The 16083-nt window shown below is 36.8% G+C and overlaps 1 protein-coding gene across 2 annotated transcripts in view; it reads left to right on the top strand.

Annotated features, from left to right (window-relative positions):
- Kcnh7 (potassium voltage-gated channel subfamily H member 7) overlaps window positions 1-16083 on the top strand; it is a 476252-nt gene that overhangs the window by 304482 nt on the left and 155687 nt on the right. For both annotated transcript variants that reach the window (XM_052181144.1, XM_052181143.1), the window contains exon 3: window positions 1033-1188. In XM_052181144.1, coding sequence (XP_052037104.1) covers window positions 1033-1188 — 156 coding nt within the window. The remainder of the gene's footprint in view (window positions 1-1032; window positions 1189-16083) is intronic.

Raw genomic sequence — 16083 nt, 5'->3', positions numbered from 1 at the left:
CGCTGGGCTCTTGGTTCAAACTTTGTGGTGTCTGTCCATCCCTTTGTTCCTAGTTTCCAGGTGTCCAACATTTTCTCACCATCCATCTAAAGTCATCCATCTGGTCAACCTAACCTTCATACACTTCTTTAAATTTTGACATTGCTACATAATTCTCCTCAATATATTCTCAACTATTCTCTACAAATGAGACTAATCATTATACATGTTACCACATGAGAGATCAAGACCCTATTCTGAAGTTTTTTAAAATTTCAACTGACTTAAATAGACCCATAGCTTGTGAGATTTCTCTCCCTTTGACTAAATAGAGAAAATATTCAGATGATACGGATGAAAGAAAGCTGCTTTAAGGGTTACTAGGAGTCAACTCCAAGAAATCAGACAGTAGCAAGAAGTTTAAAGAAATTGAACTTCTCAAAACTGTCCTCAACAGATCATGGAGGCAAAGATTGTATAAGTAGATCTGCATTGGTAGCTAGCAGCAACACAGGAAAAAATTAATAGAATAATACATACAATTTCCATTTTCCTAACAAATTTCAGCCAAATAAAAGCATTTTTTCACTTATTGCAACACATTTGATAGCCAGTAATTTACTGTGTCCAAGAAATTAAGGAAAAAAAGAACTTTTGAATTCTAAAGTCATGATGCTATAAAATGAGCATCTCTTCATTGTTTACAGAAGTCTGCTTCATACAGACACAGACTTAATTCAAATATGTAGGACATGGCTGGTAGTGTTTTCTAGAATCTTAAAACTATTTTCATATATTAACTATTAATGTTATTGGTAAAAGTTAATGAGGTTTGGTATTGTTCCACAATATAGTAGGAAGTGGATTACACTGTATACTCTTTATTTGTGTGTATATTTATATATACATAATGCAAAAAAGATAGATTATTTTATTGAATATCAGAGATTATTTCAGCCAACCTTTTATAGGAATACATTTCAATTTTATTTTTACTTGTAGTTCACACAGAAGGTATATTTTTGATCTGATATTTATTTTTCCTCTCCTTAGGTTCCACTTTTATTTGTAACACTCACATCATCCCAGTAAAGAACCAAGAGGGTGTGGCTATGATGTTCATCATTAATTTTGAGTATGTGACGGATGAAGACAATGCTGCCACACCAGAGAGAGTCAACCCAATATTACCAGTCAAAACTGTAAACCGTAAGTAAAAGGTCACCTGTCCATAAAGTCATGACGTTCCTCTGCTTCTGTAGTCCCTTGCATGCCAGCTCTTAAAACGTATTCACATAGGGAATATAAACATTTTATACCAGAAAGACACAGCTGATACTATTATTGTTTGACACGTTACAAAATGTATCATCCTCTTTGAAAGTCATATAACTTGTGTCATATACTATACCAATGCCTTTTTTTTAATTTTAAGAACAACATCAATGGGAGGAGAGACGCTTGGTCCTGTGAAGGCTCAATGCCCCAGTGTAAGGGAATGCCAGGGCAGGGAAACAGGAATAGGTGAGGGGGGAGCACCTTCATGGAAGCAGGGGAGGAGAAATGGGGTAGGGGGTTTCCAGAGGGGAAACCAGAAAAGGGGATAACATTTGAAATGTAAATAAATAAAATCTCCATAAAAATATAAAAAAGAACAGGGTCATATTGTGTAGCTCTAAATGGCCCCTGAACTGAGTATGTAAACCAGTTTGGCCCTTCTTCCAAAGTACTGAGATTAAAGTGTACTGGATCCACCATGCTTCATAGTTTACTAATGACTTTCTGAAAACACTTACGTTGTTTTCAGACATTAGATATTAGAAATAATACTCCATATGAGGTGCACAAAGAATTTGTATTGCTTGATAAACTATTAGCTTATACATTTAAAAATACTATCTCACTTAGCTTAAAATAAGCCTATAAAAGATGCTTTAAAAATATACTTCAGATAACTTTATACTGGTAAAGCAAAGTAGTTCACATAGTTAGAGGAAATGTTTGTTTCATTTAATACTTTTCCAACTCCATCTCATATACTTGAATTCATGACATAATGAATCTTCTCTCTTTTGCTATTGCATTTTAAAACAAATTTTAAGATTTGTCTTTATTGTACCATTTCAGAGTGTTTGACGTTCACTTTTTGAGACTCTTTGGGAAATTATACTTCCTTTTCCTTGAATACAGCTCTACTGAGAATGCATGTTTATTTATAGAATTGATTGTTTTCTATTGTGCTGACATAGTCTGTGTTGGTCTACTCCATTTTATTGTGTTGATATTTGGTTGTCCCCATCTGCATTTATCTTTTTATATTTGGTAACATTTTTATATTTCTTATAGTTATTTTTATACAATAGTTTATTAGATGTCACCTATCTACAATTACATAGTTTGTTGACTTTATAGATTTGATCATGATTCTTAATTTTTCCTCATCATGGATTCCTTACTTCAAGCAAGAAGACAATTATCTCAAAGGTCTTTTTCTGCCCTTCCCACCATACAATTTTAATTAATAATATATTTCTTTTAACTTGTCATTGTGTTCCTAAATATCTGTTGTAGTCAGCTATTAGACTTAATTAGTTTTGATTATATAATTAGACTTCTATAGTTTAACTACAAATCACTCAAACTTAGTCTGTCTTACATTTTTTTCTTCCTGCTCAATGCCCTGTTTTTCTGGTGTTAGTGTCTAGTTTGTCAGTTATGGGACACTTAAATTTCTCAATTTTGTTTTCATCTTAAATTCTGTTTTGTCTTTCTTTCATTTTCATATATGTTTTCCTCTTGTTTTATTGGTTATTTTATTTATTTCCATTTTAAATGTTGCCCCCCTTCCCAGTTTCCCCTTCACAAATCTCCCATCCCATCCCCCCTGCCCTTTGCTTCTATGAAGGTGCTCCCCCCTCACTGCTCCAGCATCTCCCTATACTGGAGCATCAAGCCTCCACAGAAACAAGCACCTCCCCTCCCACTGATGCCAGATACGGCAATCCTCTGCTACATATGTAGCTGGAGTCATAGATTCCCTCCATGTATACTCTTTGGTTGGTGGTTTAGTCCCTGGGAGCTCTGGAGGGTCTGGTTAGTTGATATTGGTGTTCTTCCTATGGGGTTGCAATCCCCTTCAGCTCCTTCATTCCTCCCCCTAATTCTCGCATTGGGGTCCCTGAGCTCAGTCTGATGGTTGGCTGTGAGTATCTGCATCAGTATTAGTCAGGTTCTGGCAGAGTCTCTCAAGGGGCAGCTATATCAAGCTCCTGTCAGCAAGTACTTCTTGGCGTCAGCAATAGTGTAGGGTTTGTTTCTGCAGATGGGATGAATCACTAGGACAGACAGTCTCTGGATGGCCTCTCTTATAGTCTCTGTTCCATTTTTTATTTCTAGTAAATTTTGTTTTGTTTTTTGTTTTTCATTTTATTTAATCTTTTCTTTTCATACTCCAGATTTTATCTCCCTCCCAGTCTTCCCTTTGACTGTTCCACATCCTATACCTCCTCCCCCACTTTGTCTCCAGAGGATGTCCTCAGCCCCACCCCACCAGACCTCTAAACTCCCTGGGGCCTCCAGTCTCTTGAGAGTAGGGTGCATCTTCCCTGACTTAACTCAGACCCAGCAGTCTTCGGCTGTATATGTGTTAAGGGGCTCCTATCAATTGGTTTATGCTACCTGGTCCAGTGTCTGAGCAATCTCGAGTCCAGATTGATAGAGGTTGCTGGTCCTCCTATAGGGTTGCCCCCTCCTCAGCTTCTTCCAGTTTTTCACTAATTCAACCACAGAGCTCAACATCTTTTGTATAATCAATATTCACACAATCTTCCTCAGTTTCCTCACAACTTACTAAATAAGACTTATTATTTTTTTTCATTTTAAAAATATTTCATTAAATCACTTGTCAGCTGACACATCATACAAGATATATTATTTTACACCTTAACTATGTTAATTATGCAGCATGGAGTGTAGTTTATGATACACCAGAAAAAGAAATGAACTTCATTCATGACATTGCATCTACTATAGGACATGGCAAGTATGCATTTAGTTGCATTTGGGAGAGTGACTTAATGTTCACTGAAAATAAATCCTTCCCAGTATCTTCATATTAATATTATGTATGCTATCCAAGGTATACTTTAGTGGCAAGCTAACTAGGAGTGACCATGATGTCTTCTAGCATGGGCTAGGCTTGAGACTCTTTTGTTTTAATTATAATTTTTTATTTTCTATATTCTTTGTTTACATTCCAAATTACTTTTGATTTCCTGGTTCCCCCCTCCCCATAAGTTCCCCAAGCCCTCTTTCCTCCACCCATTATCCTATCAATCCCCTCCTACTTCTCTGTCCTGGTATTCCCCTACAATGCTGGAACAAGCCATTTCGGGACCAGAGACCTCTCCATCCTTCTTCTTGGGAGTCATTTGATATGTGAATTGGGTCTCGGGTATTCAGAGTTTCTGAGCTAATATCCACTTATCAGTGAGTGTATTACATGTGTGTTCATTTGTGATTGGATTACCTCACTTAGGATGATATTTTCCAGATCCAACCATTTGCCTAAGAATTTCATGAATTCATTGTTTTTAATTGCTGAGTAGTATTCCATTGTGTAAATGGATACATTTTCTGTATCCATTCCTCCATTGAGAGACATCTGGGTTCTTTCCACCTTCTGGCTGTTATAAATAAGGTTGCTATGAACATAGTGGAACATGTGTCCTTATTGCATGCTGGGGAATCCTCTGGGTATAGGCTCAGGAGTGGTATGGCAGGGTCTTCCGGAAGTGTTATGCCCAGTTTTCTGAGGAACAGCCAGACTGATTTCCAGAGTGGTTGTACCAACTTACATTCCCACCAGCAGTGGAGGAGTGTTCCTCTTTCTCCACATCCTCGCCAACACCTGCTGTCTCCTGAGTTCTTAATCTTAGCCATTCTGACTGGTGTTAAGGTGAAATCTCAGGGTTATTTTGATTTGCATTTCCCTAATGACTAATGATGTTGAACATTTCTTAAGGTGCTTCTCAGTCATTCGACGTTCTTCAGTTGAAAATTCTTTGTTTAGCTCTGGACCCCATTTTTAATAGGGTTATTTAGCTCTCTGGAGTCTAACTTCTTGAGTTCTTTGTATATATTGGATATCAGCCCTCCGTTAGATGTAGGGTTGGTTAAGATCCTTTCCCAATTTGTTGGTTGCTGTTTTGTCCACTTGACAGTGTCCTTTGCCTTACAGAAACTTTGTAATTTTATGAGGTCCCATTTGTCAATTCTTGATCTTAGAGCAAAAGCTATTGGTGTTCTATTCAGGAACTTTTCCCCTGTGCCCATATCCTCAAGAGTCTTCCCCAATTTCTTTTCTATTAGTTTCAGTGTGTCTGGTTTTATGTAGAGGTCCTTGATCCACTTGGAGTTGAGCTTAGTACAAGGAGATAAGAATGGATCAATTTGCATTCTTCTGCAAGCTGGCCTCAAGTTGAGGCAGCACCATTTTCAGGGTATCTTTTTTCCACTGGATGGTTTTACTTCCTTTATCAAAGATCAAGTGACCATAAGTGTGTGGGCTCATTTCTGGGTCTTCAATCCTATTCCGCTGATCAACCTGCCTGTCACTGTACCAATACCATGCAATTTTTAACACTATTGCTTTGTAGTGCTGCTTGAGGTCCAGGATACTGATTCCCCCAGAAGTTCTTTTACTGTTGAAAATAGTTTTAGCTATCCTGGGTTTTTTGTTATTCCAGATGAATTTGAGAATTGCTCTTTCTAACTCTATGAAGAACTGAGTTGGGATTTTTATGGGGATTGCATTGAATCTGTAGATTGCTTTTGGTAAAGTGACCATTTTTACTATATTGATCCTGCCAATCCATAAGCATGGAAGATTTTTCCATTTTCTGAGGTCTTCTTCGATTTCTTTCTTCAGAGACCTGAAGTTCTTCTCATACATATCTTTTACTTGTTTGGTTAGAGTCACCCCAAGATACTTTATATTGTTTGTAGCTATTGTGAAGGGTGTCATTTCCCTAATTTCTTTCTCAACCTAAAGCAAAAGAATATACCTTTTTCTCAGCACCTCATGGTACCTTCTCCAAAATCGACCATATAATTGGTCACAAGACAGACCTCAACAAATATAATATCGAAATAATTCCATGCCTCCTATCAGATCCTATGGAATATGTGTGGTCTTCAGTAACAATAAAACCAACAGAAAGCCCGCCTACACATGGAGGTTAAATAATACTCAATGATACCTTGGCCAAAGAAGAAATAAAGAAAGAAATCAAAGACTTTTTAGAATTTAATGAAAATGAAGGTACAACATACCCAAATTTATGGGACACAATTAAAGCAATGCTTAGAGGAAAACTCATAGCCCTAAGTGTCTCCAAAAAGAAACGGAAGAGAACATACGGCAGCTTAATGTCACACGTGAAAGCCCTGGAACAAAAAGAAGCTAATTCACCCAGGAGTAATAGAAGACAGGAAATAATCAAACTCAGGGTTGAAATCAATCAAGTAGAAACAAAGAGAACCATACAAAGAATCAACAAAACCAGGAGCTGGTTCTTTGAGAAAATCAACAAGATAGATAAACCCTTAGCCAGACTAACCAAAAGCAACAGAGACAGTATCCAAATTAACAAAATTAGAAATGAACATGGAGTTATAACAACAGAAATGGAGGAAATTCAAAAAATCATCAGATCCTGCTACAAAAGTCTATATGCAACACAACTGGAAAATCTGGAGGAAATGGACAATTTCCTAGACAGATACCAAATACCAAAATTAAATCAGGATCAAATAGATGAACAGTCCCATAACCCCTAAAGAAATAGAAGGGGTCATAGAAAGTCTTCCAACCAAAAAAAGCACAGGACCAGATGGTTTTAGTGCAGAATTCTATAAGACCTTCAAAGAAGACCTAACACCCACCAATACTCTTAAAATTATTCCACAAAATAGAAACAGAATGAACACTACCCAACTCGTTCTACAAAGCCACAATTATGCTGATACCAAAATCACACAAAGATCCAACAAAGAAGGAAAACTACAGGCCAATATCTCTTATGAATATCGATGCAAAAATACTCAAGAAAATTCTTGCCAATTGAATCCAAGAACATATAAAAACCGATCATTCACCATGATCATGTAGGCTTCATCCCAGGGATGCAGGGATGGTTCAATAGATGGAAATCCATCAATGCAATCCACTACATAAACAAACTCAAAGAAAAAACCACATGGTCATTTCATTAGATGCTGAAAAAAGCATTTGACAAAATTCAGTGTCCTTTCATACTAAAAGTCTTGGAAAGGACAGGAATTCAAGGCCCATACCTAAACATAGTAAAAGCAATATACAGCAAACCGGTAGCCCACATCAAACTAAATGAAGAGAAACTTGAAACAATCCCATTAAAATCGGGGACTAGGCAAGGCCGCTCCCTCTCTCCATATCTTTTTAATATAGTACTTGAAGTTCTAGCTAGAGCAATTAGACAACATAAGGAGATCAAAGGGATACAAATTGGAAAGGAAGAAGTCAAACTATCACTATTTGCAGATGATATGATAGCATACTTAAGTGACCCCCCCCCAAAAAAAAAAACTCCACCAGGGAACTCCTATAGCTGATAAACAACTTCAGCAAAGTGGCTGGTTATAAAATCAACTCAAGCAAATCAGTAATAAGACTTATTCTTGCAAAATGTTTTAAGAACACTTTTTTATTTAGCATGGTAGTAATTTGAATGATAAATGTCCTCCAAAGTCCCAAACATTTAAATATTAAGTCACCAGTTGGTAGTACTAATTTGGGTAAGTTTGGGGATATGGCCATTCTGGAGTAACTATGTCTTGGGTGATAAGCTTTGAGAGTTTAAAGATACTGGTCATTTCTAGTTTACTTTCTCTGCTTTATGCTTAAGGTTCAATATTTGAGCTGATGCTCCAGCTGCCATGCCTATTTCTTTCCCTAATGAGCAATGATCAATGTGATCCCTCTAGTACCATGAGCCTGAATAATCCCTTCCTCCTATAAGTTGCCATGGTCTTGGTATTTTCTCATAACAAAAGAAGAGTGACAAATAAAGACAGCATTCTTTGTAGACCCAATGCTTGAAGGACGACATTGATAGATAGTACCTATTTGGGTATTGCCTTGAATTTGGCTTGTTGTATGCCCCAGCAGTCTATTCATTCTTATCTTCCTTTGAATGCTGCTGACAAGGAGTCCATGCCAACATTCTTGACTATGCTAGTGGTTTGGGATCTGCAGTCTTATATAATTAGCCATCTGGCCATTTTCATCTCACACTTCCTATTTCTTCTCCTGTATGGACACTCCTCTGCAAGTGGCCTCTTCAGAATGCAGTTCGCCATTCTAAGATGTGGCCCTCTGCTTTTTCCACATAGACTCTATGTAGTTCTGTTCTCCATGTTGAACTGTGCTCAGCAAATTCTGCTGCTCTCTTCCTAGGTGATCATTTCTAAGTGTACATGAACATTGAAGCCTGAAGAGATCACATTAATAATATTGTACTCATGCTTTATGGGTATATTGATTTGACCTCTCCCTTTTTGATTTCTATGGTTGAGAGTTTATTTCAATATATATATATATATAAACTATGTTTCAAAAAGCCTGTGCTCACAGTGTGCTCAAACCTAGAAGGGGGGTTGTATATGTTATGTATGTAAGTATAAAGGATATAAGTATAAAGGTCAGAGATTGACATTAGTACCTTTGTTCTGTGACTCTACCTTATTTTTAAGATCAGGTCTCCCCCAGACCTGGACCTTACTGCTTATTATTAGCAAGCTCCAAGAACTCTTGTTTCTGCCTCTGCAGGATTGAGATTGCAACCTGCACTGCTGCAGCCAGCTTTGCATTTATTTATGCTTTAACATTTCTCTCTCTCTCTCTCTCTCTCTCTCTCTCTCTCTCTCTCTCTCTCTCTCTCTTTCTCTCTCTCTCTCTCTCTGGTGTGATCATCTGTGTGTGTTTATATGCCTATGGATGGATATATGCTTGTTCACATGTGTATGTACAATGTGGGATTCTGGAGTTGACACCATGTGCTTTTCCCCAATCATTTTTTAATTACTGAATTGGGGTCTCTCAATGAACTTTGAATTCTTTGAATTTAGCAGCTCTTGCTTGACTAGGCAGCCTGCTGGCCCTAGTGATCTAACTCTGTCTCTTGAGTGTTGAGACTACAGTGGCTACCATGCCCCCCTGTTTCTCACACAGCTTCTGGGCATCAGAATTCAGGTCTTTCAGTGAAACAGTATTCGGCAAAACCAGAACAGGGAAGTGGGAAGGGGTGGGTGGGAGGACAGGGGAAGAGAAGGGGGCTTACGGGACTTCCGGGGAGTGGGGGGGCTAGAAAAGGGAAATCATTTGAAATGTAAATAAATTATATCGAATAAAAAAACAAAAAAAAAAGGAGAGGAGAGAAACCATATGAAGAAAAATTTGCATCTGTAAGGAAGGAGTTACAGGGGCAGAATGGGTACTGAATTGGATCTAATTGCATTATATCATGTTTAGATACTAAAGTAATAAAATGAGGTTTGATTACATGAAAAAAAAAAGAATTCAGGTCTTCAGGCTTACCCAACAAGACTTTTTTCATAAAACTGTTTCCCTGGCTCTTAAATCTATAGACCTCAAGCACTCATTCATGTGTGTGTGTGTGCGCGCGCGCGCGCGTGTGTGTGTGTGTGTGTGTGTGTGTGTGTGTGTGTGTGTCAATGAATGAGCCATCATCCCAAGTCCACTAGCAAACTCTTGATATTATAATCCAGCACTGTTATCTACAAAGTTCAAGCTCAACAATCACATGATGGATTTTTTAAATTTTACACACACACATATATATGTGCACACAAACGCACACATACAGATGCACACACACACACACACATCACTATCATTAACAACAACCTCAAAACAAACAAAGAAAGCATAATTCTTTATGGCATGTTTTGTTTCATACTGGGTTTTATTTATTATTATCCTGGCTGCATGAAACTTGTGGTCCATGATTAAAAACATGTTCCTCCTTGTAAGTATAAACCTAAGCTTAATACTAAATCGAACAATTAAACATTTATTCATAATATCCATAGTATCAAATTACTTCCTTTGCCAAATCTAAATTGGAGTATAAATTTAATTTTCTCTTAAAGCAAAGAAGGAATAAACACATTAATGTAATATAATACCAATATCCTGAATTTTTACCCTGAAAAATACTACATTTGAGAAATTTCTGGAAAAAATCAGTAATTCTTCAATTTTCCAATATATATATATATATATATATAAACAAATTAGGTTACAATAAAAACATCTAATCCTAAAATTGTGCCTTTAAGGTGATATCAACTTCAATTTATATTCTCTACTTCTCCCATTCAGCCACTTCTGAATGGTCTATGAGCGTAAACTTCAGTGACACCCACCTCTATCTGCCATGCATATCTGTATTTGTGAATATCCATGAGCATTAGGTCGCCTACATAAGGGATGAATACCTACTTTATTTTTTTAACCATCTTCTCAAATACTTCATTTTCCCAGTGGAATAGTGTCTGGTATAGCCTTTCATCTGAACAGCATCTGAAGGGATCAGATGATCAGATGGCCTCTGATCCTCCATAAGAGGCCTCCCTCCCTTGACGGCACATAAGGCAATTCTTTCCTACATATACAGCAGGCTCTGTAGGTCTTTCCATGAATACTCTTTGGTTGGTGGTTTAGTTTCTGGAAACTCTTGGAAGTCCAGTTAGTTGATATTGTTGTTCTTCCTATGGGGTTGCTATCCCCTTCAGCTCCTTCATTCCTTCCCTTAATTTTTCCATTGGTGTCCCCATGCTCAGTCCGATGGTTGGCTGCAAGTATTCACATCTGTATTGGTCAGGTATTGATAGAACCTCTCAGAGGACAGCTATGCCAGGCTCCTGTCAGCAAGAGCTTCCTGCAATCAGAAAGTGATTGGGTTTGGTATCTGCAGATGGGATGGATCCATAGGTGAGGCAGTCTCTGGATGGCCTTTCCTTCAGTTTCTGTTCCACTCTTTGTCCCTGCATTCCCTTTAGAAAGGAACAATTCTGGGTTAAAATTTTTGAGATGGGTAGGTGGCCCCATCCTTCAAATGGATATGGTCTGTACAGGTTCTATATTCCCTTGTTGGATATTTTGACTAAGGCCATCCCTGTTAGTTCCTGGGAACCTCTTCATCCCTGGCATTTTTATCTTCTAGACACTTAGGTTTCTTAAATAGAAAGAATTCTACATAACAGCTCCCAGAATCCAAACATGGTCTGTGGCATTTTATGTTCAGTTAGTCTGGCTTCTCATAGTAAAGTCCTGGCAAGGCCAGTAAAGATTCTGCTCCTTATCTTGTGAGTATGTGTGGTCCCCCTATCACTGTCGCCCACACAGGAAATCACTGGAGAGAGCAAAAGATATGCAGATACAGTTGTTTCTATGGCTTTTCAAAGTCTGATTATTTACAGTCAGTAAACTGGCTTCACTCACACCCTTTTGCCATTTTGTCCTCTATTTCCCTTAACGTTGTATCAGACTTTGAAGAATTGATTGTTAAATCAAGCAGAGAACTTCAAAAGACCAAAATTTTGCTTGATAACATTGCATATTTTATCCCATCTCTGACAAACCTGAATGATTTATTCCTCTGAGAGTAAATTTTTACTGTCAGTACAAAATAATGGCTTTGGCTCTTTCAAACATCTTTTGATAGAAAGAAAAAAGGGAGCCATGAAAAAAAGTAGGGAAGAGTGGGAGGAAGGAAATAAAGAAGGAAGGAAGAAAGGGAGGGAGGAAAGGGGGAGGGAGGGAGGGAAGGAGGGAGGGAGGGAGGGAGGGATAAGATTTGGATACTTTTTTGCTTGATTTAAAAAGCAGATCTCTTTGGAAAAATACATGTTACAGGGAGCCCACTAGAGATGTCTACTCAAGCACAGTTTATAGCCAATTAAAACTCTTCATTCCAGCCAGGTGGGACTTAAGTGTAGCCTGACCATTTAGGGCAAGAGACTTTAAAGGTAAAAACAACATCCTGGTATATTCCTGTGCATCTGCCAGAGGAGATTTTGTGCACACAAACAGTTTAACAGAAGCTAAGATAAACAGCTCCAAGAGAACTTTTGCACAAGTAGACAGTTTAATAGGAGCTAAGATAAGTTAACTAGAACATCTTAACTTTGGGTTCCTAGAATAGAATTGGATAATTTTCCTTGGAATTTTCCATCAAGAAGATAAAATTCTAGTTAAACCTGAAAAAAACTCAACAAGATTCCAAGAGGGTTGAACCTCTGTACTTCTTAACCTAATACAATGTTAACTCCCAACATAGAGAGATTATTAGTTTGAAGCCTACAATCCAATTGCCAACGTGTGGGACAATGATAAGTAGCCAAAAAGTGTAGTTGATTACATATATGATAAGTACAATAAAATACATTAAAAACCCACATTTCCTTTTATCAATGCTTAATTTCTTATGAAAATATGGTGCATATAATTAGGAGATAAAGAATGAAAGCAGAAAGGATAGGAGAAAATTGTCCATTTACTGTTTATCAAAGTCACATGTTTCTGTAAAATATTTATCTTCTTAAAAGTACAGATTTTATTAAATTGAGATTATTAAGGAAAAGAAACCATGTTATCTGTACAATAGAAAAGAGATGTTATAAAAGGGGAGACTTCTTATGGACTAGAGTAATAAACATTCTCAAGAAAAATTACTAACTTTAGATTCTGGAGCTCCAACATATGAAAAGTAAGCATATCTCCAGGAGAAGTAAATTTTCATTGAGTATGCCTATCAAATTAGCAAATATTGAGCAATGGATTCATCTAATTAACCAATGCCAATATTAATAAGATCCAAAGTTATTTTTTTCATTTAGGTATTGTATGTAAAATAGTCTTAAAAATTGAAATTATATAGCTTGCTGAAACTTTATTGAGAACATTCAGAAATCTAAAATTGGACAAAATTCTTGATTGTGATAATCTCAATCATCAACTTGATGTGAACTAGAATCCATTAGGAGATGAGTCTTGGGCACATCTGGAACATGTTATCCCTATGTTATCTACATTTGGTTAATTAAGGTGAGGATGCCTGCCCTCTGTGGGTGGCATCATTTCCTGAGATAGGATCAGGACTTTTCTCCTAAAAGGAAAAAATGAGCTGACCACATGCACTCATTACCGTCTGCTTTCTGATTACACATGGCTTCTCACCATTTAAGACAGTGATTGAAAAGTGAGCCAAAATAAATCTTTCCATTCTTAACTGACTTTAGTCAGGTTATTTTGTCACAGCAATAAGAAAATTAACTAATATAATATCCAAACAAAATTTAAAGCATATATTTTAACTTGTTTGATCAGTTCTTAAAGTTTCTCTAACATTTATCTTACCAGGCAAATCTCAAACATTTAGACTCTTCATCAATGTAATCCTGTGAGTCTAAATTTAAATTTGCATCACTCCCTGTCAAATTGATGTATTAAGTTTATGCCATAATTTGGGTGTATTTTCTAAGAAACTACTAGCTCCAGTTAAGTTCCATTCATTCTTAGGAAAAATATCTGATCAAGATATTAATTGATTACACATCTCAAATCTATTTGAGATGCTTTTTTATTTTTCTGATTCTCTCCCATTTCTCCCATTACCTAGAGAAGGCATTTCAAACCTTCTCTATAGTTCTTATGACTCTAACCACAAATCAGTTGCACCAAAGAAAACTTTTCTTTTTGTGCCCACCGTTGAGGTGAAGGAGACCATTGAGTGGAAATTCCACAGCAACTATAGGCCACCTCTGGCTGACAAATCCTATGTGAAACTTACAGAATCCCCTAAGGACCTGTACTATCCTGCTCCTTCAAAACCATCCTCCCCAGTGTCTCCCTCCCATGCCAATGTTTTCTCCTGGCTCCTTCCTCTGTTGCTCATATTCAAGCTGCTAAGAATAAATAGCCTGCATTTCAACAGACACATTTTGTTTATATCACATCATGTTTTTTTAAAAGTTTTAATTAGTTGACTTTCTTGCCAACATTTGAAAATTGGATATTGCATATTAAAATTAGGATATCTGATTGTCTCTCTTTGGAGAATCTAGCAGCATATCCCAAATGTTCGTTATAAGTCAGCACAGAATACTAGGCATCCTTTTGACGGGGCCTTAGTTATTCTGTTCACTGTGGTCAGCACTTATTTCCTTAAGTTTCATCTGTACTTGGGTTTTTTGGTTTCTATTATTTGTCTCTTGCTGTAGGTGTTTGAGCCACACATGTACCACTCTTTCCGCATCTCCCTTCATTCTACAGAGCAGCATAGCTGAGCTCTCTATATTTACAATCTAGATGAGCCTTTATCTAGGTGAGATAGATTCCCTTCTTGTCTTTTTTTTACTGCTTATCTCTCTCACTCAGAATTACTTGATCATTATGGATGTTGTCATTAACTGTTTATCCAAGCTTTTTCTTCCATTGAATCCTCTCATTTCCCATCAAAAGTTTGGACCAAATACATTTATCACGTCTTTCAATATCTCCCTCTTATATCCCACTAAATTATTCTACTCAGAGTTCTAACACACCTATTTGAGCTAATTTAATAGTTTCATTATTGTAATTTCTTCTTCTAGCTTCTTTTCTCCAATAGTACATGAAATACTGCTGACAGGAGATTAAAGTAGTCTGTTTCTCTCCTTTACAATATCTTTTGTCGCCTAAAATATAAAGCTCCAAATTACTATGTGTATGCAATACAAAGATCTAAATCAAAGTAGCTTCCATGATTTTGTTAGCTTCATCTTCTATGGCTTCTCATATTTCATAGAGTTTAACTGAAATAGTCTTTGTCATGTGTTGTCTAGTAGGATGTTGTCATTTTGTAGCATATCTATTTCAAAAGACTCTTTCTTATAGAAATTCCACCTCATGCAAGCAGATATACATGGTTGTGCTCCTGTGGGAACATAACACTCAAGAAAGCCTACTGTCACATCCAGTACATCTGTTTGCCCAGTAAGCCATAATAAAAAAAAATAGATATATTATAATCCTAATTTTTCAATAATATACACAGGCAGCTTTTTCTGTTTTTCAGTCAGCTCCTCCTTCCACAGGACCTTTGCATAAGATTCTTTCTGTACCTGAAACATCATCTATCGCACTCTCTTGCTTGACACCTAATTGGTCAAGTGGCTATCAAAATGCATTTCATCAGAGGTACATTCTCTACATAACCACTTCAAATCAGGTGCTATACTCATGCTATTCAACATAACTCATAGATAGTGATAAATTCAGACTCATGAGTAATTCTATCATTGATGTCCTTCACTTCTCCTTCAGAGTAATATTCATAACTTGCAAACGTCTATTTACTTTCCCTCAAATTTTTTATGTTAAACATATTCCTTTATTATAGACTTTGTCAGTCTTTCTTACCTAATGTATATCATAAAAGCATTCCCCAAGTTTAATTTGGACATTGCTGATTGTATTGTGGGGAAAATGTTTCATCGAACCTAGAGAATATTTAGGGCAGAAATTCCCAAACTGAGGGGTACACTAGAACATGCACCTGCTTATATCCATGCCATGTCAGAGTATCTTCCAAACCTGTTGAGTCAGAGTCCTGTAGAGCATCTTTTCTGAGAGCAGTTAGATACTTTTGATAGGCAGGGAGGATTATATATATAAAATACATGAATTTGAAAAGTCAGTACTAAAAGAGAGGTGGAAGCTGTAAGAAATTAAAGAATATTAACCTAATTTAATGTAGCCAGAGACCCTTGAGCTCAATTTCAAAGAAGCAACATATTCTTTCTCATACCTCTACAAATCCTTTACCAATAGTAAATATCAATATGTTTTTGTGCAACAAAAATACATTTATCTGTTTTTTAACGTGAAATGATTAGTTTATTTTCCACTGGTAGGACATAAACATTGCTCTGGTCATAACTCTTTACATGGTAAGATCAGTACAATGAAACATGCAACATGCTTGAATATGCAAGATT

This window comes from Apodemus sylvaticus, chromosome 5, assembly GCF_947179515.1.
Source record: "Apodemus sylvaticus chromosome 5, mApoSyl1.1, whole genome shotgun sequence".
Classification (NCBI taxonomy): Eukaryota; Metazoa; Chordata; class Mammalia; order Rodentia; family Muridae; genus Apodemus; species Apodemus sylvaticus.
This window is presented reverse-complemented; position numbering and strand designations above follow the sequence as displayed.